The following is a 25,307-nucleotide window of genomic DNA, read 5'->3' as shown; positions in this document are numbered from 1 at the left end:
GGAACCCGGAACTACCACTGCTTAGAATCTTGTCTATTTCAAAGGTCTTTCTACTCAGATATTTTTTCCTGTTTATGTTAAAATGCAAGTCCTAGAGAATAGCCCCTGTGTCAGGCCTCCTAAGGTGCCCAGAGTGGGTCTGGTCCTCAGTGTGATGGGGGTCGTAGGCATCCATTCCCCTCCACTGTGTTTGTTTCATTCATCACCCCATCCATCATCCCTCGTTCTGCAGTTGCAGGTGGATGGTCTCCATGCTGTGCCTTGGCTCTGAGATAATCTTAGTGTTTGATTTTAATTAGTCCTCTGTATTCCCCACGAGCCCCATCTAAGCTGTCCCATAATGACAGTTGAAATCAAAGTGCTGCTTTTCAGATAGGCAGAGAAGTGACTGTCTCATGCCACAGTCTGCCCCCTTCTGCTTCAGAAGCGGGGAGCAGCCGAATTTCATGGCCTCTTTGCTAATAGAGCTTGGAGGTTTAAAACCACCCCCGTCACTCCCCCGGGCTCTCGGACAACATCGTTCCACCCTGTGTGCGCATCAGCCTTGGACACAGTTTCCGACTGTGGCGCTACCTGCGCTCTGAGTGGCTGGCTCTTTCCCACTGATGCTTCTTGTGGGAGCTTCTCTGCGTCTCTTTCTAGATGCACAGCCTCCATCCAGATTCATGTGGCTTATGTGAATTCCCTCCCACCACTGCCACCCTGGAATCACGCCTCGGAGTTAACTCTGACCTTATAATCCCTCAGCCAGGCTCCCAGAGAGGCAGGACGCACGTTTCGTCTTGTCCCACCTCACACTCACCTGCTTACATGCCCACCTGGTACACTTGGGCATATTTACAGCCCATAGCCTCCCTGTACATATGCTCACACGTTTGAGACTTGCCAATTTAATACCCGAGTGCTATGATCGTGATGTCATGATAGAGCCCCAGACCCAGGTGGACAGCCAGAGCCGACCCTGGAGGGGACTTCAAGAGCAAAGCGGCATGCCTTCTCAGCCACCAAGGTCGACTGAAACCCCTAAGCTGCGTCCTCCCATGTCTCTACTGGACAGCTCTGATCTAAAGATAGTGTTGAGGTCCACACTTGAGACAGACAAGGATCTCCTGGGAAAAGGCAGGCGTTTTTGGAGGACAAAATCGTCTTTGAGCTGGTTCTCTCATTTCTGTGTGTGGGTGGCTTCCTTCTCACCTTCTTTGTCTTTATTCTAGACCACAGTTATACGGCAAAAACGAAAAAATTTAAAGTCAGCTTTTCAGGGTTTGCTAACTAAGATAGTTACAAGGATATCCCAACTCTTGCTTTCACCTCAAGAAATGGTGTTTAGTTATAAAATCTTCGTAAGGAACCCAGAAGAGCTGGCTGGTTTGTTAGGCTGCCTTCTTTGTTTGGACAACTGTGCACTCGTGACATGTGGCCTGGAATGCAGAGTGACCTGGGTGAGGTCTCCTGCCCTGTTGGTGGCCACGCAGGTGCCTTTTAGGAATCCAGCTCTCCTGCCCCGTGCACAGCGCAGTGTGCCCTGTGTCCAGCCGGTGGTGTGGACACAGTCTCCTGCCGTGTCCCTGCTCCCTCAGGCCCTAGAGTTCGGCGTTGGCTGCTCTGCCCTGTGTGGTCTTGTCCTTGTGGGACCTTGGGGCTCCTGCTCGTGTGGTCGCAGGAATCCTGGAGCAGGGCTCCCCCAAGTGTCACAAAGCTGTGTGCTTCCACCTGTCATCCCTTGTATTTGTTTTCTAGAGCTCTCGAAGTCCCAGAATGACATGACTTCTGACAAGCAACTGCTAGCCACGGGTCCCAGGCAGTGCACGGGCCAGTCGGAGAGAAGGAGCCAGTCTGACACTGCCATCAACGTCACCACCAGGGTATTCCCCGAGGCCACCAGGCCGCCACAAGATTGCCTTCCAGCCCATTTTCTCTATAGATTTATTTTTCCTTTTACTTTATAGCAAAACATTAAGCAGTCTGAAAGCATAATTATAACCCCTTTATATGGGGAGGCCTGGCCAAATGAAGGTCAAAATTCAAGGTCGATTTGGAAAACGGTTCAGAACAGGGAAAGGCTTCAGCCTAATTCCTAGGCTGTGGGACTTCCACGTGTCCACAGGAGTTCGCTGCAGCTTCAAGGCCACAGCAAAGGCAAAGGCTCGCCTGCAGGGTCCAGACACGCCAGGTTATTCCTGGGGTCTTCGAATACCCTCGCTGAGAGTCGAGAGGCCTTCCTACTCCCTATCTCCAACTTCTAACTTCCAACGACCACTGCTTAAAACCTGTCCTGGTCTCTGAGGGGAACTGCTGAGACAGAAATGCAGCATGATCGTGGGCAGTCACGAGGGAGACCCTCTCCAGGTATCTAAGCCACGAGAGAGATCTCACCTAACTGAAGCTTTTAGGGAAATAATTCCTCTGGCTCTCCAGCAGAATTAAGCAAGCCTGAAGCAGATACACTGGGGTATAGAGAAAGCCGGCTTCAGGATCAGAAAACCTGGGTTCAAGTTCAGCTGAGGTGACCTGGCTATGGCATGTGCCACCACGGGCTGTTTACAGGGTTGATGTGACTGCTCTGGTTCGCTGGACAGGACAGGCGCCCCTTGTCTGCAACCGTGGGCTCTATTCAAGATGTCCCCAAACAGACTATGCTTTAGCCTCACTCCCCTGCTGGGACTTCCAATCCTGCCTCCATCCGCTACCTGCCACTCTGGGCACATCACGTGAACGCACTGAGCATCACTATGCCCCCGTGAAATGAAGATAATAATACCTGTTCTGTCCAGAGCGCAGGCTGCTTGTAAAGATCCCTTGAGATAATACAGTATCTAAATTGCTATTTAAGTTATCTAAATATGGTATCTAAATTGCCAACATTTCTTTTTGTGTACCCGACTTTGTACTAAAAGCTTTACCTGGGCTATTTCATTTTATCCTCACACCATCCCATGAAGTAGGTATTGCATTTGGCCCTATTTTACATTTAGGGAAACTGAGGCTAAGAGAGATTAAGTCACATGCCCTGGGTTACATAACCAGAAAGTGGTGGGCAGTCTGGCTTGGAGGCTGAGCTCTGGAGCAGCGATTCTCCACTTTAACATGTGCATGAGTCCCCTCGGGGTGCTGGTGAAATGCCGATTCTGAACCAGTCTATCTGGGGCAAGCATGAGATGCAGAATCTCAGATGTGTTTCTAAGGAGCTCGTGGGTGAGCAGGTGATGCTCATGTTGCTGACCCTCAGACCTCACTTGAGGAGCAAGGTGTCTAGAGAACGTGAACTGTATTTGCAAGGTCTTTGAAACTCTAAAGTGCAAGCAAGCGTTAGTTCCCGTCGGCTCCCCAGGGTCCACGTAAACCCCATCCCAACCGCCATCCCTGAGTCGACAGATGGAGGAGAGGGTTAGCGTGCATTTAGGAAACAATATGCTCTGGGCATGATGGCACAGTTTGTTATGTACTTTATCACATTTAATTCTTACAAAAATCCTGAGAAAGATATTGTTATCCCCATAGTAAAGATCTAGAACCTGTGTTCTAGTGAGAGGTTACCTGATTTGTCTAATATCACATGGCTCATAAAAGGTGGAGCCAGGGGCAGAAACCAGGTTTCTGTGATTCTAAATTCTAAACATTTTTTTTTTTTTTGGTGAGGAAGGTTCGCTCTGAGCTAACATCTGTTGCTAATCTTCCTCTCTTTTTGCTTGAGGAATATTAGCCCTGAGCTAACATCTGTGCCAGTCTTCCTCTATTTTGTATGTGGGTCGCTGCTACAGCATGGCTGATGAGTGGTGTAAGTCTGCGCCCGGGATCCAAACCTGCGAACCCAGGCTGCTGAAGCAGAGCACGCCAACTATACCTACTACGCCATGGGGCCGGCCCTGTAAATTCTAAACTTTTAATCTCTTCATTTTATGCCCCACATAAAGAGGAAAAATGGGGGCCACTGAAGAAAGAGGGTTCAGGACAGGGGTTCTGGAAGCTCAAATAATTCTCTTCCTCACACGGGTGGGATGAAGCCACTCTGATGCTAACACTGGCTAAGCGTTAACAGCGTGCCAGGCACTGTTCTTGGTGTAAAGCGCTTAGAGGCATGTAACTTTTTCATCCTCAGAACAGCCCTGTGAGGTCTATACTATTACTGTCTCCATTAAAGATGACACTGCAGCAAAGAGATGACCGAGGGGGTAATGTGGTCAGAAGTGGCAGGGCCAGGTAGGTAGAACCTGCTCCAGAGACCACACCTGTAATGATACTAGGAGATGTGCCAGCAAAGTTAGAGACTGGCACATTTCCCACTTCTGATGTCATGTGCCCTGTGCTGGAGCATCCCAAATACCCGCAGGCTTAGCTTTTGGCATTCAGAAGCTGACATAACGCGGCATCCATGGCACTTACCTGGCCCTGCTGCATGCGCACATGCAACGAGCCTGCCGGACGATCGCAAGGTTGTCTGATGGGACAAGGGAGCTCCAGGGTAGAAGTGAGGAGGAGCAGGGGAGGCCACGGCTAGAGCGTCCCCATCGTGTAGACACTCTATCACCTGTGCGTCCACTTCACTGCCACGCTCTTGTCAGGACATGCTTACAACTTTTTGCAGGCATTCTTTCTCCTCTCTCCCCACCTTACTTGAGGACGTGGCTGTCTTAAGGACAAATGTTTATAAAGTACTCAGCAATCATGGGATGATCTATAAATGCTGAATAATTATGGGTTGAAATATAAACAGTACATCTTTAAACAGGACATTTGCAGACTGCAGTTACACCTGCCTTAGCTGGTGAGCTCACAAAAATCACACTCGCATTTTCATTGGAACACTTAGAGCATTTGCCAATATTAAGCACACAACATGGTGCCCCTTGGAAGTAGGGGATGTCGGTGCCCACTTTGCGGGTGGCTACACTGAGGCACAGAATAGTAGATAAGTTTCTTAAAGCCATATGGTGACTCCAGGATGTTAACTGAGAAGACAGTTCAGGATTGCTTCCATGTCACTCCTCCATTAAGTTGGAGTTACATATTCTGAAAATGCTTCTGCAAAGACTGTCACTTAAGCATCTGAGCCAGGATTCTTCAAGAAGTGAATTCTTCTTCTCCTTTGAGATTTCATGTACACTCCAGTGGGATTTTGTTGTACATCTTATTAGTGTGTCCTTGATCCATATTGGCCATAAAGACATGCACCTGTTAACCAGGAAGGAAGCATAAAAAGTTGTTAGGAGGGGGTGGCGAGCCCGGTGGCGCAAGTGGTTAAGTGCGCGCCCTCCGCTGCGGCGGCCCGGGGTTTGCCAGTTCGGATCCCGGGCGCGCACTGGATCCCAGGCGTGCACTGACGCACCGCTTGTCAAGCCATGCTGTGGCGGCGTCCCATATAAAATAGAGGAAGATGGGCATGGATGTTAGCCCAAGGCCAGTCTTCCTCAGCAAAAAGAGGAGGATTGGCAGATGTTAGCTCAGGGCTGATCTTCCTCACAAAAAAAAAAAAAAAAAAGAAAGATTAAAAAAAAAAATCTTTCAAAAAAACAAAAGCTATTAGGAGGGGCTATGTCTGAGGAGAGGGACCGAGGACAGAGGTGGAGAAGAAGACTTTATCGTATACCCTTTTGTATTATGTCGAGTTTTCCCATGTAGACCTGAAATCTAAAGAAACAAGCCACCTCCGGGCCTGGTGCTCCCTGCCCATCTTCTCTTTCCCCACCTGCTGGCCACACCTCAAAGTCTGAGCAGCAAGAGAAGAGAGAGGCAGCAGCACTGGGTTTCAACTGTTAAAACACTTGATCCTCGGATACCAGGGCAGTTGATCCTTCCCGTGGTCCCAGGAGAGGTGGTCTACTCTTCAGGTGGGCTCTAACATGGCTCAGAGCATGTATTACTGGCCAAGCCCAGCCTGGGTATTTTTCTGATACCCAAGTGAGTGTTTATGTTAAAAGGCAACCCTCAGATGCAGTGTCAGAGGCGGCAACGATGGCCTTTCCTTCTCTTGTCTAAGATCAGAAAAATCTCAAACCCACATGTTGCGTGGATCGAGAGAGTCCATGATTTGATCAAATATTATTAAACTTATATAATATTAAACTTAATAACTCTCTGCAGAGTAGACTTCATTCAGGGCATTCATTTTTCTCTATAATCTGGCCCAAACTAGATAGTTATTGAAATACATTAAAAATCACAGGGAAATAAAAGCCTGTCTCAACGACGTCAGTAAGCTGCTATTTAGATCTTGAGGCCCTTTAATAGGGCACTGAATCTGACAGTCATCCAGTCCTTCAGAAACTACTGGGGAAGAGCTGAACACAAGATTTCAAGTTAGATTCCTTAGTCAGTCAAAATAGGCATGTGCTTCAGAAGAGTATCGACTTTTCTAATAATTTCAAAATATTTGTATTTGCTTTAAGCTTCATTAAAGGTTTTCCAGTATCCTGATGTATTTAGAAGCATAGTCTTTCCTGGCTTTGAATTCGACCTGCCACGTGATTGCTATTATAAAGATAGTTGTTTGTTCCTTTTCAGAATTTTCTGTCATCAGTTTTTTTTATGATTCAAAAACTATGTTCCTTTAAAGAAGACCGAATTAAATGGTTATGTATCGAAGACTTAGGCGGTACAAAGCTTTATATTAATATTTAGCTCTGTTTTATTCTTTCTATCCCAGTCTGACTACTTATCAATTTCCTTATACGCTGTTCCAAATGGAATCTTCCATATTCCCCAAGACCTCTCCCCGACCTGCTCAGAAGATGGAGGCCTTGCGGAAGGAGAGCCCTCTGACATCTTCCTCCCACCTGAGTTTCTCTGGATTCTTAGCCGTCCTTTCCTCCTGCCTCAGAAAGGGACGTTCCTTCCCAAGGCGGTGCCCTCCTCTGGGCAGTGGGTCTCCTTCCTCTTCACCCTCCTCTGGGAACTTGCTCCATCAGCTGGCAGCTTTTCCCCTCTCTGCCCATTTCTTCTCAACCTACAAACATGCCCCGCTCTTCCACACCTTAAAACATAAAACAGCCACATCTTTTGAAGGGTTCCCCATCAAGCTTCTCTTCCATTTCTTCATCACGAGCAAAGTTCACGAAAACGTCACCAGCTCTCGCCGTCGCTGTTCTTTTCCTCCCCTCTGCCCTCCCTCCTGTTCCTTCCTAACTTCCTTGCAGCCTGCAGTCCCCCCCTTACCCGGGTGAAGCCCCCAGGAACCCCCCCGATGGATGAGCCAGGTGGCTGATTTGCAATCGTCATCCTCTTCACCCATTTTGTCGCATTTGACTCAGTTGACCAGAATTCCATTCTTTTCTTTAATTAAAAAGAATGACTTTTATTGCTTTTCTATATAATAAAATCCATGCCTGTTCGCTAAATAAAATTTAGAAAACACAGACCCTGGAGACAGCCAGTTGGACTACATGTGTACATTTTACAAAAAACAACATTCAGTCTCATAATTTGCTTTTTAAAGATAATCTAACATTATGTTTTAATTCTTTCCATGTCAATAAATACATATTGTCATTTTTAACAGGTACTTTTTAGGGCTTTTAATTCATGCTGTCAAATTGCCCTCCTCTGAGGCTGACTCAGTTTACACGACCACTAGAAGGGGAGTAGCCCTTTTTCTGGCACTCCAGCCAACACTAAAATTCATACCTCTTATTCTAATATTTGCTAATTTGGCAATTTAAAAAATTGGCATTTCTTTAATTTCAGGTGAGCCTTTTCTCATACTCTTTTCTCCTTTTTGAACACCCTTCATTCCTGAAATCCCCCCCTTGGATCTCTGGCTCCTCCAGCCTTCTATCTCATCCCCAAGCCACTTGTTCCCTGGACAACCTCACTCATCACTGTGTGCACATGATCTCATGTCAGCTCCCTGCCTGGCCTCTTGAGTCTCTGAGGTTGCATCGGTCTCTAGCAAGTCTGGGAAAATACTCTGTACTTGGGATGCCTTACCTTGGGTCTTTCCCCAGCCAGCCTTCAACACTCCACTCAGGTCATACTTCCACTGAAGATCATCCCAGAAGCCCCCTCCTACATAAGCCCTCCCTCTCCTCTTTCCCATTGACTTGGCTCATGGCTCCATTTTAATGGTGTGTCTATTTCCTGCCAGCTAGTGAGCCCTTGGAGAACAGACTTTGTATCTTCTCCTCCTTTCCCTTCTCTCTCCCTCTCTCTTCCCCTCCTCTTCCTTAGGACTTAAGAGTGGTGGATTGAATACAGTGTTGCTTAACAAATATCTAGTAGAACTGAGTTGACATTCTGGGGATTGAGCATAAACAATACTTTGGAGATAATCATTTGTTTCATTTGTTCTCTAATATTCTCACTTGTGAAAATTATGACTATGGTGCAACTCTTCTATTTCCAAGTTCTGCTTCCAACCTAGCATCAAAACCTAAAGTCTCAATTCAGAAACTTTGTATTTTCCACCAGGAAGAGGTTTTCCCAGCTTGTGCGTAGTGTTTATTGCTCTGTACTAGCACTGTCCAATAAAATTTTCTAGCCACTGCCACGTGTGGCTACTGAGCGCTTGGAATGTGTCTAGTGCAACTGAGGAACTGAATTTATTAATTTTATTTGATTTTAATTAATTGGAATTTAAATAGCCATATGTGGCTAACGGCTACCATTTTGGAACACACAGCTATGTACATTATAGAAGAAGTGCGAACTATTAACAAAATATTTTTATAAAATTTAAAGACATATTTTGATTTTCATCTTTTTTATAAGCACATTAGAGCTAAAACTTTGCCTATCAGAGTGAATACTATATTTCATGTGATTAAATGCCAGGATCATTATTAAGGCCAAAATGTGGACTTCAGTTTCTTTAAGATTTGTACTAATCCATAAGTAACCCACCCATCACTGTTCATAAATACCCCAAAGCTCGATGATGTCTGCCTCGGGGCCCCACGGGTGTGTGTGTATGCATTTATCCAAATGGAAGTGTGTCCTCTTAGCCCCCGGAAGTTTGCATATTAGTGACATCAGGTAGTAGATGTAGGCTGTGCTTACTGAAGTCATCACAGTAACTTTGGGCTGCAGACTATAATATTAATTCTGTGTTTCTTTTTTCAGAAGGTCAGAGCACCAGATATTCTGAAACCTCTCAATCAAGAGAGTCCCAAATGCCCTACTAACCCTGTTTTGAAGCAAGAGGATCTCTCGTCCAGTCCACCACCCAACACTTTATTTTCAGGAGGCTTGAGACATGTGAGTCTTGTGTAATACCCTTGACACATGATGGGGGGTTGTTATCATGATGTCCAATTGGATTGGTAGGCAAAGGTAGGAGTGAACTGTTGACTTGTGGGAGCATGACAGTAGAGCTTGGAGGTAATATTTTACTTAGGTTGGGAGCTGGTAAAGCCTTGCTATTCTTTGATGGTGGTTTTTCTTTTTTACAACGTGTTGTTGTGAACATTTCCATACATACAGAGAGTAATTGATAATAAATAATGGTGTCTTTGGGTGAGAAGTTTTGATGAAGTCTCATTTATCAAATTTTTCTTTCATGCTTATTTCTCTGTCTACCCACAAGTCATGAAGATATTCTATGTTTCTTTCCAGAAGCTTAAAAAAGTTTAACTTTTATAGGCAGGTGTATGCTTCAGCTCATTAATTTTTGTGAATGGTGTAAGGTAGAGGTTGAGGTGCATTCTTTTCCCCTACGGATACACAGTTATTCCAGTACCATTTGTTAAAAAAAACCACTCATTTTTCCATTGACTTTAGTGTCTTTGTTGAAAATCAAATGACTGTATAAGTGGATTTTTTCCTGGGTTCTCTATTCTGCTCCGCTGATCTCTTTGTCCATCCTTATGCCAAAAGCACACTGTCTTGGTTACTGTAGCTTTGTGGGAAGTCTTGAAGTTGGGTAGTTTAAGGCCTCCAACTTTGCTCCTCTTTCTCAAGATGACTTTGTGATGTTTTGAGTGTAGTCCCTGTTTATAGGCAGACATTTTTGTTCATGCATTTGTTTATTCAAAAACATTAAATGAATACTTCATGCCTAAAGTTGTGATATATTGCACAATAGATAGAGCCTTGGATGAGGGGTCCTGAGGCCTCAATCACAGTCATAGCTCTTTAACTAATTAAATGATCTTAAACCATCACAAAAACTCTCTAAACTTTGGAGTCCTCATCAAGAAAATAAGTATCGAAGTTATTTTTATTTCACTGAATTACTTTGAGAATCAAATGAATGCACACATTCTGTGGTGTAATATAGTGGTTAAGAACTCAGCCTCTAGAAACCAACTTCTTGGTTCACATTTCAGCTCCTTTAGTGGCAAGGAGTAAGACCCAGAGCAAGTCCTTTATCCTCTCTGTGCCTTGGGGTGGTTGTGTTTTTATGGAAAATGGTGCTTACTTCAGAAAATGATAAATTTCCCCCTCATTTACATGAATGCGCAGTGGAACATTCAAAAGTCGTGGCGGAAGCAGCCAGATCCATGCGTTGAAGGTTAGCTAATATCCTTGACTCAATCCACTAAATGTAGCAGTTCCCCTCCATCCCTTCACTGGCTCCCGTGGGTGGTCCTGCCTCCATCAAAACCACTGCTGTACACCTTCACTACTCAAAATGTGGAGCCCAGGAGCATTGACATCCTCTGGGAGCTTGTCAGAAATGCAGAATCTCTGGTCCCATCCCAGACCTACTGGGTCAGAATTTGCGATTTAACAGGAGCCCCGGGAGATTCATATGCACAGTGAAGTTTGAGAAACACTGGTTGAGCCCCTGCAATTTCAAACTTGAGTCAAGTACGTCATCTGTTAAGGAGTTTTTAACAGTCTGGGCTGTGCTGTCCAATATAGTAGTCATCATTCGCATGTGGCTACTGAGCACCTGAAATATGGCTAGTCTGAATTGAGATGTTCTGGAATGACAAAATACACACTGGATTTTGAAGACTTAAGTATGAAAAAAATGTAAAATGTCTCATTAATAATTTTTATATTGATATATCTTGAAATGATATTATTTTGGATATATTACATTAATAAAAAACACTATTAAAATTAATTTCACCTATTTCTTTTTTTTTGATGTGGCTACTGGAGAATTCTAAATTACATCTTTGGCTCATATTATGTCTCTGTTGTACAGCACTGGTCTGAATACCATGATTGTGCATTAAGTAGCCCCTGGAGTTCTCTGGAACGGTATCCAAAATGTTGTGTCATGTGCCTCTGTGCACTTTCCTGGGAAGAAGGTTCATGTTTTCATCCAGTTCTCAAACAGGTCTGTGTGTCCACATTGGTCAAGGACCAGGATTTGGCTCTCAAACGCAAATGCAGTTCACACAAGTCCTCTTGTGGGACCCTCCCAACTCCCTGCTGAGTGCCGCCACCTACCCTGGGTCACACAGATGGTTGTAGCAGAACCGAATGAATTTCTGACTGCTAAGGCCCAGGCCCTCTGCTTCTCGGATGCTCTAAGGTTGTGAGAGTCTGGGATGGGCCTGCCAGGATATCTCAGAGAGCATGTGTCAGAGGATGTCTCAGCACCTTTCTTCACAACTAGATGTTGTTTATACTTGAGGGTAGTTCAGGAAGGTGAAAGCACTGAGGAAACACTTCCCTGAGAGCAAGATAAGCAAGGGTGGCTCCAGAACATTCTCTCCTAGGGTTGAACCCTGTTGCAGATATGAGACAGGGAGAGCAGAGGGGTGGCCTCTGGGAGGCTTTTCCAAGACTCACCAGAAGGTTTGCCTCTTCCGCAGGTGACAGAAGGACTCCAAAGACTCCAGCCAGCTTGAGCCTTTATTAGGCTGACCCGGGAGGATGAGGCTAAACCTTCTGGGAGAGCCCAAGGGGCGGTTTTCCCTGAACTGCCCAGCGTCCCTCTAGACTGGACTCTAGGCTCCTTCAAGGGCCAAAGTTGCGTCTATTTATGCCCAGAAACCAACACGTAGGCAGGGACAGGGGCTAGGATCCACCCCACAATGGTCCACGGGGCCCTCTACCGCTGTGCTCCCCCCAACTCACTCCCCCCTTGCTCACTCTGCTCAACCACACTGGCCAGACTCAGGCCTACCTTGGGGCATTTCTGCAGCTGTTCCCTCTCCCAGACACCAAGCTTATTCACTCTCTTCCTTCAAGTATTTGCTCCAAGGTCACTGTTCTGCACTCCCATCGCCCTTACCTGCTCTACATTTATCCATATTCTTATCACCTTCTATAGCTATATAATTGGCTTATCTGTTGTTTATTGTCTGTTGTAATTCTCGAGTGCCTGGGGCAGTGCCTGATACTTAAATGGCACTCAATAAATATTTGTGGAATGATTGGCTTAACCCTTATCATAACTATGTTTATTGAAAACCTACTGTGCGCTAACTCCTGAGCTAGGTGCTTTACCTCTCAATCATTCTTACAACCATCTTGTGGATCTTGTCCAGTGGATGCTGTTATCCCATTTCACAAACAGGAAAGCCTGAGGTTCCCAGAGGTTAAGCGACTTCCTAAGTTCATAGGGTAACTGTAGAACTGGTTCAACCCCCAGGGGCCACGGGAGTCAAAGCCCAGGCTTTGTGTACTATCCCACGGGATTTGTTGAACTCTGAAACCGAGTGCTTTTCCCGACGCCACCCCTGGTCCAGCCTCACTCACTTGGGGCTGATCCGCCTAGAAGCTAACCTTCACAAGTTAGGGGGGATGAGGCTGGGGTAAGGGGGTGCGGTGGCTGTATTCATCTTATTCAGACTCTCTGTCTTAGGAGAGTTCCTCCAAACCACAAGGCGAGTTCAACAGGGCTCTCCATTCTCCCCTCTTCTAAGGTCTCTGATTTATGCCCTTAACATTTATCATCATGAGATTGAATTATTATGGGTTTAGTCCTAACCTGTTCCCTTTAGACTGAAGCAGTGTTTGTTTGAGAAAACTAAACTCCCACAAAGCAAATAACTGATTATGCTTCTTGCCCAAAGATGTTGCCTACCCTTGAGAGACATTTACAGTCTCCAAGAAACAGGAAGTTGCGGCTAGAAAAAGCTTATTAAATCTTGACTTATTACCAAGGTAGAAATACAAATGAGCAATTAATAGGGGAAACACTCAACCTCCCACATAGTTAAATCAGTGCAAAATTAAAGCAAGCGCTATTTTGGGACCATTTTAGCAAATTTTAAATGTGATACAGCTCACTGTTGGCAAGACTGTGGAGCAGCAGGCATTCTTGTAAACTGCTGGGGTGAACTAGAGGGCAGTTAGCAACATATATCAAAAGACTTTAAGATGCGTGTTCTCTTTAATCCAATTTAAGTTACAGGAAATAGACTTTAAGAATGATCGTGAATGTTGCTCAAAATGTGTGTACATAGATGACCAGGCAGCATTGTTTGTAATTGTTTTAATTTTGAAAAATTGGAAACGACCAAAATGTCCAAAGTAGTGTTAAATAAATTATGGTACATTTATTCAGAGGAATACTTTGCAGCTATTAAAAATAATGTGGTCGAAGAATATTAATGGCATAGAAAATATATTATCGATAAATGAAAATATAAGGTTCCAAAACAGTATTATAGTAGCTCATGTTTAGAAAAATAAATTGATTATGTTATAGATATTACAAAACAACTGGAAGGATTATACCAAAATGTTGATGCTGCATTGTGGGATTATGTTCTTTTCTCAAATATTTTTTTGGCTCATCTGTGTTTCCTGTATTTTCTTTATAAACATGTAATGTTTTGTGAGAAGAAAAAATCCAATTTGTTAAAAAAAAAAACAAAAAAAGGGAAAACTCCAATCATCAGAAGGAGTTAGAACATGGTGGAGTAAAGAACCCCGTGGTTCACTTTTTAGCATTTCTGTGGGAGAAAAAAATCGTATCAGAGTTCTTGTCTGATTTTCAATTTTGTTTCCACTTCTGTTTTTTAAAAAACTAAAAAGGAATGCATGTATATCAATGTTTACAGGCAGTGACATTTTCCCTGCCAGTGAAGATGTTGTGATTGGCAGAGTGACCACGTGAATTACATAGTCGAGCTCCTTAAACAGGGGTGGGCAGGAGGTTGGCATAAGTTTGAGGGAGAGCAGATTTTTAATCATCGAAGTAAAAATTCAACTCCCCAGTTGTTTCCTTTAAGCATAAATTTGATGCGTGGGACATTGGCGTGGGTTTTTTTGGGTCACTTCTAAATAAGGACTGGCTCAAAACGTTTGCCCATCCATCCTACATAGCTCATTGAGGTTTTGGAAGCCTCCGTCTTCCTTCAGTTTTTCAGAATTTCTCTGGCTGCCTGATATTTTTAAAGAGTGTTGTATTTAGCTGATGTCCACCCATATTAGTGTATTTTTATTAAAAAACAGTAGAAAAAACAAGGAAGAAAATATTATGGCCTGCTCATCTAGTGGAATACAGATGGGAGTGACAATGAAGGAACTAAAACTACACCTGACTGCATTGATGAATTTAAAAAAATCATAATATGGGGCCAACCCCATGGCGGAGTGGTTAAAGTTCCACGTGCTCCATTTTGGCGGCCCGGGTTCACGAGTTCAGATCCCGGGCATGGACCTGCACCACTTGTCATCCATGCTGTGGCGGCTCACATACAAAATAAAGAAAGATTGGCACAGATGTTAGCTCAGGGGGAATCTTTCTCAGCCAAAAAAAAAAAAAAAATCATAATTTCAAGAGAAATTAAGTTACAGCAGAATATATACACAGTATGATTCTAATTATATAAGTTCCAAAATCAGGCAAAACTAACCAATATACTGTTTAGGGGATATATATATATGTAATAAAACCATAAAGAAAAGCAAAGGTGATTAACAGAAAATTCTGAAACAGCATTTACTCAGGGACAACAATAGAGTGGATTGGATAAGGGAGGGACCACCTGGCACTTCCGAGGTCCTGGTTTTTTGTTATTTTCCACGAGTGGTGGGTACACGGATGTTCATTTTATAATTATTATTTAACCATATCTATCCATTATATGTACTTTTAAATATATATTTCACAGTAAAAAAGGAAAAAAAGGAGAAAGAAAAGCAAAGCAAAGGGAATGATTTGCTCAGCTTACAAAGGGTGGCCCCATTGGGTGGCATTTCCAAAAGGTTAATAAATCGACTATGTAAGGCATGGTTCTCATTTATTTATTTTTTTGCTTGAGGAAGATTCACCCTGAGCTAACATCTATGCCCATCTTCTTCTATTTTGTATGTGGGTCACTGCCACAGCATGGCTGATGAGTGGTGTAGGTCTGCGCCCGGGATCCCAACCCATGAACCTGGGCTGCCGAAGCGGAGTGCACCAGACTTAACCACTAGGCAGTGGGGCCTCTCAGTCTTTTTATAGACATTAACTAATTGAGCCTCATGCCAATCCTGTGAAGAGATCCCCATTTTACAGATGAGGAAATTAGGCTATGGAGGGGAAGAAAATTGCTCAAGATCACACAGCCACTTAGTGTCAGGGCCCAGAGCTGAGAGGCTGTCTGACTCCATCGCCGCCGTCTGGACCACTCTGCCATAAGGCTCTGGCTGTGCTCTTGGCGATCAGGATTTATTTATTTATTTTTAGTATAGCTGTGGTTTCAGTTGACTCCTTGCTTTCTGCCTTTATAAAATAAAAGGGCATCATCGGGCTTTGCTTGCAGTTAGAGTAGATAAGCTGTGACCTTCAGAGAAAGTCGCCGAATGCTCCCTGCCTTATGTAGTTAGTTCTACTTTGCTCGGGTTTATTTTTCTTTCACATTCAGACACCACCAATGGCTCTAGTAAAAGTCAGGCTGAGTTGTTAGTTGCTCTTCTGGGCCAGGACCTCTTGGTTGACTCCATTTGCTGTTCAAAGTTTCAACTTGCTCAAAGATTCTGTTCTGGCTACAGGGAAAATAGAACCAGAAAACCCTCCCAGGGCAATGGTGGTAGAGTCATAGTTGTCCCAGAAGGAATGTGGCTGACCAAAGGGCCGTCTCTGCTGTCCTTTCATTACCTGAGGCTGTCCTTTCCCCCTGCTAAGCAGGCATAGCAGGTGAATTACTGAGACACTACCATCAGTTGATGGCCCCCCAAAATCAGGAGCCCAGGTCCACTTCCAACTCTATTTCTGATTTGCTATGCAATTTTTGGGTGGGTCTCAACTTGTCTTGACCTCCCCTTATTTACTTATAAAATGAAGGATGAGTAATTCCTGTCCTTCCTGGATGCTTTGTAATTCTGAGCATCAAGCTGGATGAGCCGGGTGTAACCTTCTCTGTACCTGCACCTGAACACCTGTGCACACAGTAGGGCAGACATAATGCCCAGGATGAATGTATGGGGATTAGGTCTGCCCTATTGTGTCGCCAACTCCAGATGCGCCCCTACAGAGCCAGCAGTCCTGATCCTGATGTGTTTCTCTGGGGAACTCAGTGTCCTGCTCTCCATGACAACCACATCATACCTTCTCCAGTCTTTTCAAAATTCTCCCCTACTCTTCCTCATTCTCAACAAATAAACCTCCCTTCCTACTTTACAAAAAAGTGGAATCAGCTTGGAATTCCCTAATCCGCCTAACACCAAAATTAACCTCCCGGAGTCTGCACCCAACCTACCCTTCTTTCCCCACCCAAACAGAAGGAGCCAGGTGCCCCAGCAATGCTTTGATTCCATCCTTGCCTGCCTTTATTGTTCCCTCCACTGAAGGTAACATATCTTTTTTTCCTCTGCCTTTAAGATTTTTCTCTTTGTCTTTCAACAGTTTTATTATGATGTGCCTACATGTAGTTTTATTTTAAAATATTTTTCCTCTGGAATCTGTGCTTAAGTGACTTAACGAAAGTTATACCATTTAGGACTTCCACCTGAATCTTCTCACTGCAATTCTATTGCTCCTTCAGGCACAAGGCAGCACAGCCCATCATGCCATAATATTTACAGAGAGAACTTTTAAAATCAGAGGACTTCAAGTGCTTTCTTGAGCCACTTCATAAATATTTATTGAGGGTTTACCATGGGCCAGGCACTGAGCTGGGTGCTGGAGAGACAACAAGGGCAGACACATGCAGGGTCCCTGCCCTCACGAGTTTCCAGTTGAATGGAAGAGATGGATGTTATCTTCCTTCCGAGAGAATTTACTTTTGCTTCCGGCAGATGACTAGAGTGGAGGCAAATAGTCTTCACCCGTCTGGGATTGGGCTCATTCAAAGCTGTGTTTCAGGCTTTGTGAGGACTGGTCCATTTCCAGTTGATCTTACTCCTAGGAAGAAAGCCTTTGAGGGGTCCCAACTGGAAGTCTGAAGGTTTACCAAGCCCCTTCTCTCTGGTGGGGTTGAACTCCAACTTTTTCTCTCTGGTAAGATTAAACTTCTGAGGCATTTTTAAGCTTCCTAGCCTCTCAGGGATAGTTTCTACTTCAGCAAACACCTTGAGGGGAAAAGCAGCATCTAGTGGCACTCTCATTTCAGTGCATTTCCCTTTTCTCTGAGAACTTAGCTCCTCAAGTTCTGCTTGCCTTCATAGCCTTGCCTTCAAGCCCTGTCAGGTTGCTAAAAACCTTGCTCGGCTTCTGAGTCTCATAGCTGTTGAATTTAGCTTGACTTCTGTCTTCTAGCCCTGTGCTGCTTACATATGGACACATACATCAAAGGGAAACGCTGCTCGGAACGTCAGGCTCACCCAACCTCACTGTGCTTCTCTTTTTAGTTTCTTGGACCCTTGTGTCCTGGCTGTCTTGGTAGCTCTATAATGCCTTGAAACAGTTGTTTGTTCTTTTTTTTTTTTTTAATTTTTTTTTTTTCCCCAAAGCCCCAGTAGATAGTTCTATGTCATAGTTGCACATCCTTCCAGCCGCTGTATGTGGGACGCGGCCTCAGCATGGCCGGAGAAGCGGTGTGTCAGTGCGCGCCTGGGATCCGAACCCGGGCCGCCAGCAGCGGAGCACGTGCACCTAACTGCTAAGCCACAGGGCCGGCCCAGTTGTTTGTTCTTTAATTCAATTTTCTATTTGTTCTTGGCAGAAGAGTTGGTGTAATACAATTTAGTCTGAAGTCCCATGATGAATGTCAGTTTAATTATGAGAACTTTTAGCACCTCTGTTCATCTACCTTGTTCTTCCCTCAAGCAGCTCACACCCTTTGCCAAGCTTCCCCAAGCATTATCTTCTATCTTTGCTCTTTTGTAACTCACTTATTCACACTCTCTCACCACTCTATGCCTTTTTGAGGGTGAAAAATTTTTAAGTTGTTTTCCATTCTAACAGTTGCGTGGGTGTTGACAGATGACATTTTTCAGAGCCAGTGACTGGGTGTGGTGGAGTTGGTTGTGTTCTTGGCGTTGGTTAATTCAGGTTCGGGTCCCTCTGATGAGTTGTTGGTGTTTTGTTTTTCTCTCTCTCTAGTGAGAGAGAGCCCCAGGCTTTCTTCTTAGTTTCTTTTCAGGATGTTTTGCAGAGTGGAGGAAGTCATTGGGAATTAGAAGTGGAAATCACTTAGGGTTCCCTGTTTCTGTAGAGTCAGCACTGAGATTGGTTGCATGCAAATGGGGGTAAATATTTAAGCAAATTTAATAGTGATAAGTTGGTTTGTTTTGTGTTTTAGGCACAGGCATTCCATGCTACTTATCTACGTCACCTAAGCTTACAGTGCCCTATCTTACGATGGTGGTTTTGTTTTTCATTTTAGGTACCCATAAAAATTTAACCACAATTTATTGTTGTCTTTGTGTATTTTACCTACTTTATTCCATTTACTCCTCACCATAACCCTATGAGGCCAGTGTGTTTTGTTTTTGTTTTTGTTTTGTGAGGAAGATCAGCCCTGAGCTAACATCCGATGCCAATCCTCCTCTTTTTGCTGAAGAAGATTGGCCCTGGGCTAACATCTGTGCCCATCTTGCTCTAGTTTATATGGGATGCCGCCACAGCATGGCTTGACAAGCGGTGTATCAGTGCACACCCGGGATCCAAACCTGTGAACCCCAGGCCGCTGAAAGAGAGCCCACAAACTTAACCACTAAGCCACCAGGCTGGCCTCCGATGAGGCCAGTGTTAGTTCTTCCCTTTAGACTTTGACACAGCTAATGAGTAGCAGAACCAGCATTTGAATCCAGCTTTATCTGATTGCCAATCACGGACACCTAGCCCCCATACACTGCTGCTTTCCACATGGCTATTCCTGCTGTGGATATTATCTGCCCTCTGAGAGTTATCTTTGCAGAATTGCACAAGAGATAGTCCACTTCATCTCGAGTAATTTGTGTTAAAGCATGAGATTTTGTAACCTTTATTGCTAAGCAAAGATCATATCTGGGCAAGACAGGACTTTCTGAGGATTTCTCCATCTCCTTAGGGCAGAATATGTGGCAACTTATTTTGGCAAAGTACAAGCTGGTGCATTATTAACTTAACGTGAGTCAGGATGCATGCTCTGTGTGAATTTTTTATTTATTTGATATCTTAAAACCAGAACTGCAAAAAAATTGATTAACTATGAAGTAATTTATTATATCTGTCATTCTTGATTTCAGGGAAGTTTAATTAGCATTAACAGCACTTGTACAGAGATGGGCAATTTTGATAACGCTAATGTCACTGGAGAAATAGAATTTGCCATTCGTTATTGCTTCAAGACCCATTCTTTAGAAATATGCATCAAGGCCTGTAAGAACCTTGCCTATGGAGAGGAAAAGAAGAAAAAGTGCAATCCGTAAGTTTCTTTTTCTAAGTTTTGACATAAGATGATAGACATATTGATTCTAAAGTTTATATGGAAAAGTACAAGTCCAAGAATAACCAAGACAATTGTGAAAAAGAACAAAAATAAAAAGACTTACATCAAGAATTATTATAAAGCTATAGTAATTCAAACAATGTGTTATAGATGCAAGGATAGACAAGTAGGTCAACAGAGCAGAATCAAAGTCCAGATACAGACCTTAGCATATATGGGAACTTATATCATCAAGAGGCTGTTAATAATCAAAGTGGAAAAGATGAACTTCAATAAATGGTGTTGGAAAATTTGACTTTCCTGTACGAAAAATAAAATTAAAATCCTGTGTCACACAATCCATAAGGAGATTAACATTTTTTTCCCAATTGATAGATATGAAGTGGTATCACATCATAATCTTAGCATGCATTTCCTGATTACTAACAAAAATATATGTGTTAGCTACTTAGGGTTCCCTTTCTGTGAACTTCCTTTCATATGTTTTGCCCATTTTTCTATTGGATTGTCATTTTCTAATTTATTTACAGGAGTTTGTTTTTTTTAAATCCATTTTGAATACAGCTCTTCATTGGTTATATGTATTTTACACATCTTCTCCTGGCTTATGTTTGTTTTCTGACATTGTTTATGATGACTTTTCTTGTAGAGAACTTGATAATGTCAAACTTATTAACTTTTTCCTTTAGAATGTCTGCTTTTTGAGTCTATAGAAGAACTCCACCTGAAGGGTATAAATACATTCTTCTCTATTTTCTTCTATTAGAGTTTTTTCACACTTAGATCCTTTCACATTAAAACTGGAATTGATTTTCTGTGTATGGTTTAAGAAAAAGACCACATTTTTGCCTTTTTTCCCCCCACACGGAAAACTTTTAGCACACTGTGTTAATTACCAGCTGGGGAAAAAGAATGAATTGTTGATCCAATCAGACTTTCCTCTTCTCTGAAACCTTCAGTAGCTCCTCAATGCCAGACAAGTTAAGTGCATTGCTATAGCACTTGTGGTCCTCTGTAACAGGATCACTCCTATCTTTCTAGTCTTAACTTCTGTTGCCCTACCTGTGCTATATGCTCCAGAGAAAATGGAATAGCTATTGTTCAAAACTTTTTCCAAATACAGTTATGTGTCGCTTAACAGCAGGTATACATTCTGAGAAACGCGTCGTTAGGCGATTTTGTCATGTACAAACATCACAGATTGTACTTACACAAACCTACATGGTGCAGCCTACTACACATCTAGGCTCGATGGTACTAATCTTATGGGACCACGGTCATATATGGGGTCCATCATTGACCAAAACATTGTTATGCAGCACATGACTATATGAGCCTTTTCTCATATTTGAGACTACTTTCCCTACACTATTCCCATAAATAGAAATCCCAATCCTGTCCATTCTTCAGACTCTTCTCCAATCCCATCAGATACATTTATTCAAGCCTTGACCTTCCAAGCACATTGGGCGTCTCCTATAATTCTCAATAGGATGTAGTGATGTGGTTGAGAGTGTGGACATATGAGCCCTGGCTCCACCATTTACACATTTTGACCTTGGGCAAGTTACTCAACTTTTTCATATCTCAGTTTCCTAACAGTAATATGGGACTAATAATAGCACCTGCTTCAAAGGACTGCTGTAGTGCTTCCCTGAAATAGCCCATATTAAGCCTTCAGAACAATGTCTAGAACATCATAAACATTCAACAAATATTATTCTTAAGCAAGTGAGGTGGGAAGTGCGCAGAGAAGTAGGCCTCAAAATCCATATAGGGATCTTGTTGAGGCTTTGGTCAAATACTAAGCTGCTCGTATTCAGGACAAGATTTCATGAGGTCTGTCAGAGGATAGCTACCAGGGGGTGGTGAGTTAAACAAAAAATCTGGGAGTTACGTGGTGCTGGAAAAGATTGGAGTTCTGACCAGCAAGAGTGGAGACTTTGCTGGACACCTGGGGCATTCAGTGGACACTAGAAAAGACATACCTTAGTAGTAAGGCTTCCCTAGTCCCAGGGTAAGGGCTACACCAACCCACCCTAACTAGGCAAAATCAAGCCTTGATAGGATCAAACTAAGTTGTCAGGAAGTGAAATGCCTACTAGAACAAAACTCAACACTTTTCAAAGGAAAAACGTGGTCCAAAGAGGATTCTGGAAGATGGCAGATTTGGAAGCATCAGGAATCCATCTCCCCATGTAGACAACAATTGCACTGGCAGACTCCGTCTGCTGTAACTATTTTGGAATTCTGGAGTCTTTTGAAGGCTTGCAACCTCCAGGGGAAGGCTTGGATGGTAAATTGGGGTTAATATCAGTCAATTTCAGCTCTTAGCAGAGTAGCAGCTGCCCATCCCCCACCCCAACCTTTTGGCAGGCACCTGTGCATGTGTTCCTGGAGCAGCTTACACACGGCTTGTAGGCACCAGGGAGCAAAAAGGATCTTGTCCTCCGAATACAAGGGGTCTCTTCTCTGATTGCTGCTTCTGATCACAGAGGTACAAAGAGGCAGGCAGCCATTGCTGTTGCATCTCCCCACATTGTTGCAATCCTCTCCCACTCTGGCTGAAATGATTTTCAACGGATTTAAAGGGCCAGTGCCCTCATTTGTCGCCCCTCTTCGTTTTTCTCTTTTTTCCTTCTTGGGAGCCAGATACTAAAGACTAGGACATTAAAAAGTAACTGCATATACAAGGAAAATTAGAAAGTGACCATGCATGCCCAGGTACAGGCTCAGACAAGATCTGAGAAGACCTTAATTTACACCTCAGGCTGATCCTTGGCATAGAGACAGTCTGCAATAATAAATTTAAAAAAAATACAATAAACAAAAACAATAACAAAAAACAACAAACCCTGGGGAAGGAAGAGAATCTGATTTCCAGAGTTAACACATTATTAGACGCAAATGTCCAGTGTTCAACAAAAAATCACAAAGCAGATAAAGAAACAGGAAAGTCTGCCCATTCAAAGGGAAAAATAAATCAACAGATTTGTCCCTTAAAAAGATCTAGTGGTGGGGCCGGCCTGGTGGCACAAGCCGTTAAGTGCGCACACTCTGCTGTGGCGGCCCGGGGTTCGCCGGTTTGGATCCCGGGTGCGCACTGACACACTGCTTGTCAAGCCATGCTGTGGCAGTGTCCCATATAAAGTGGAGGAAGATGGACATGGATGCTAGCCCACGGCCAGTCTTCCTCAGCAAAAAGAGGAGGATTGGCAGATGTTAGCTCAGGGCTGATCTTCCTCGCAAAAAAAAAAAAGATCCAGTGGCAGGTTTACTAGACAAAGGCTTTAAAACAACTGTCTTAAAGATGCTCAAAGAACTAGAGGAAGATGTGGAGAAAGTCAAGAAAATGATGTATGAACAAAATGGAAATATCAACAAAGAGATATAAAACCCAAGAGAAACCAAAAAGAAATTCTGGAGCTGAAAACTGCAATAATTGAAATGAAAAATTCACTAGAGGGATTCAAAGGCAGATATGAGCAGGTGGAATAAAGAATCAGTGAACTTGAAGACACAACAATGGAAATTATTGAGCCTGAGGAACAGAAAGAAAAAAGATTGAAGAAGAGTGAACAGAACCTCAGAGACCTGTGGGACACCATCAAGTGGACCAACATATGCATTGTGGGAGTCCCAGAAGGAGAAGAGGAAGAGCAAGGAGCTGACAGAATAGTAGCTGAAAACTTTCCAAATTTGGTGAAAGACATGAATATAAACATCAAAGAAGCCCACTAACTCCAAATAAGATGAACTCAAAAAGACCCACATTGAGAGACATTATAAACAAACTTTTGAAAGACAAAGACAAAGAGAGAGTCTTGAAAGCAGTAAGAAATAAGTGAATTGTCACATACAAGGGATCCTCGATAAGATTATCCGATTTCTCATCAGAATCTTTAGAGGCCAGAAGGCAGTGGGTCCATGTATTCAGAGTGCTAAAAGAAAAAAACTGTCAGTTAAGAATACTACATCCAGCAAAACTGTTCTTCAAAACTGAAGGAGAAATTAAGATGTCTTCAAATAAACAAAAGCTGGGGGAGTTTGTCAGCAATAGACCTGTCCCTGCAAGAAATGCTCAAGGGAGTCCTGCAGGGTGAAGTGAAAGGATACTAGACAGTAACTCAAAGATGTATGAAGAAATAAAGCTCTCTATAAAGGTAAATACACAGGCAATTACAAAAGCTAGTATTATTGTAACAATGGTATGTAATTCCACTTTTTGTTTTCTACGTGATGTCAATGCAAATATCAATAACCAATCTATAGATAAGAAAAATATTTAATGAGCAAGTGTTGAGGACTGGCCTGGAAGTGTTTTCTTCCTCAGAGAAGAAAGCACTCTGGAGAAGCGTGGTTTACACCAGGGTTAGATACTGTCTCAGATCAGAAAACATACATCAAGCGTGACCGGAATACAGTTTTTTCCCCAAAGTCACAAGGAGATGTTTTGCTTCAGTTTAGCACACACACAGCAGGTCAACTTGACCTTGGTTCTCTGGGAAGAAAAGCTTAAGCTTATCTTCAAAGAAGTATTGGTATTGGTGTCCGAGAAAGGGAGACATTCATCCATATCTTTAAAGAGTACATTCTTTGCTTTGGGAAAATGTTTGAAGCAGACATACAATGCATGTGTGGTTGGCCATAAGTCAGGCTACTCTGGGAAAAACAAGTTTTAGGCCGAATCAGATTTAATTTTTTTTTTTTGAGGAAGATCAGCCCTGGGCTAACATCCACGCCAATCCTCCTCTCTTTGCTGAGGAAGACTGGCCCTGAGCTAACATCTATTGCCAATCCTCCTCCTTTTTTTCCCTTTTTCTCCCCAAAGCCCCAGTAGATAGTTGTATGTCATAGTTGCACATCCTTCTAGTTGCTGTATGTGGGACACCGCCTCAGCATGGCCAGACAAGTGGTGCGTTGGTGCGAGCCTGGGATCCAAACCTGGGCCGAGGCCGAATCAGATTTAAGCCAGAGTGTCTTCCCCATGTACCTCAACATGTGAAAACTTCTTATTATTCTTATTATTTTCATCAATAAATTAAGAGACTAATACACCTTAAAAATTAATTAGTCTTTTATTATTATTGTAACTCTGGTTTCCACACTTTGTTTTTGACATAATTTAAGAGACTAATGCATTTAGAAATATATTATTTGTGTTTTTGGTCACCCAGTGTATAAAGATGTAATTTTGTGACATCAGCAATGGAGAGAGGTGAGGATGGAACTGAAAAGGAGCAGAGTGTTTGTATGTTATTGAAGTTAAGAGAGTGTAAATTCAAATTAGAGTGTTATAACTTCAGGATATTAAATGTAATACCCTTGGTAACCACAGAGAAAATAGCTATAGAGCATACACAAAAGGAAATGAGAAAGAAATTTAAACATTTCATCGCAAAAATCAACTTAACACAAAAGAATACATAAATGCAGGAAATGAGAGACACAAAGCTATAAGGTATAGAAACGGGGCCGGCCCCATGGCTTAGCGGTTAAGCGCGTGCGCTCCGCTGCTGGCGGCCTGGGTTTGGATCTCGGGCGCGCACCGACGCACCACTTGTCCAGCCATGCTGAGGCCGCGTCCCACATACAGCAACTAGAAGGATGTGCAGCTATGACATGCAACTATCTACTGGGGCTTTGGGGGAAAAAATAAAT

The 25,307-nt window shown here is 43.2% G+C and overlaps 1 protein-coding gene across 5 annotated transcripts in view; it reads left to right on the top strand.

Moving 5' to 3' along the window:
- The window catches only part of SYTL3 (synaptotagmin like 3), an 80,751-nt gene that overhangs the window by 44,885 nt on the left and 10,559 nt on the right, over positions 1–25,307 (top strand). For 3 of the 5 annotated variants that reach the window (XM_004440521.3, XM_087425074.1, XM_087425076.1), the window contains exons 9-11: positions 1,741–1,865; positions 9,055–9,189; positions 19,444–19,622. In XM_004440521.3, coding sequence (XP_004440578.2) covers positions 1,741–1,865; positions 9,055–9,189; positions 19,444–19,622 — 439 coding nt within the window. The remainder of the gene's footprint in view (positions 1–1,740; positions 1,866–9,054; positions 9,190–19,443; positions 19,623–25,307) is intronic. The other 2 variants (XM_087425077.1, XM_087425078.1) reach the window with 2 other exon arrangements.

Source organism: Ceratotherium simum, chromosome 38, assembly GCF_057802395.1.
Source record: "Ceratotherium simum simum isolate JZ-2026a chromosome 38, ASM5780239v1, whole genome shotgun sequence".
Taxonomy (NCBI): Eukaryota; Metazoa; Chordata; class Mammalia; order Perissodactyla; family Rhinocerotidae; genus Ceratotherium; species Ceratotherium simum.
This window is presented reverse-complemented; position numbering and strand designations above follow the sequence as displayed.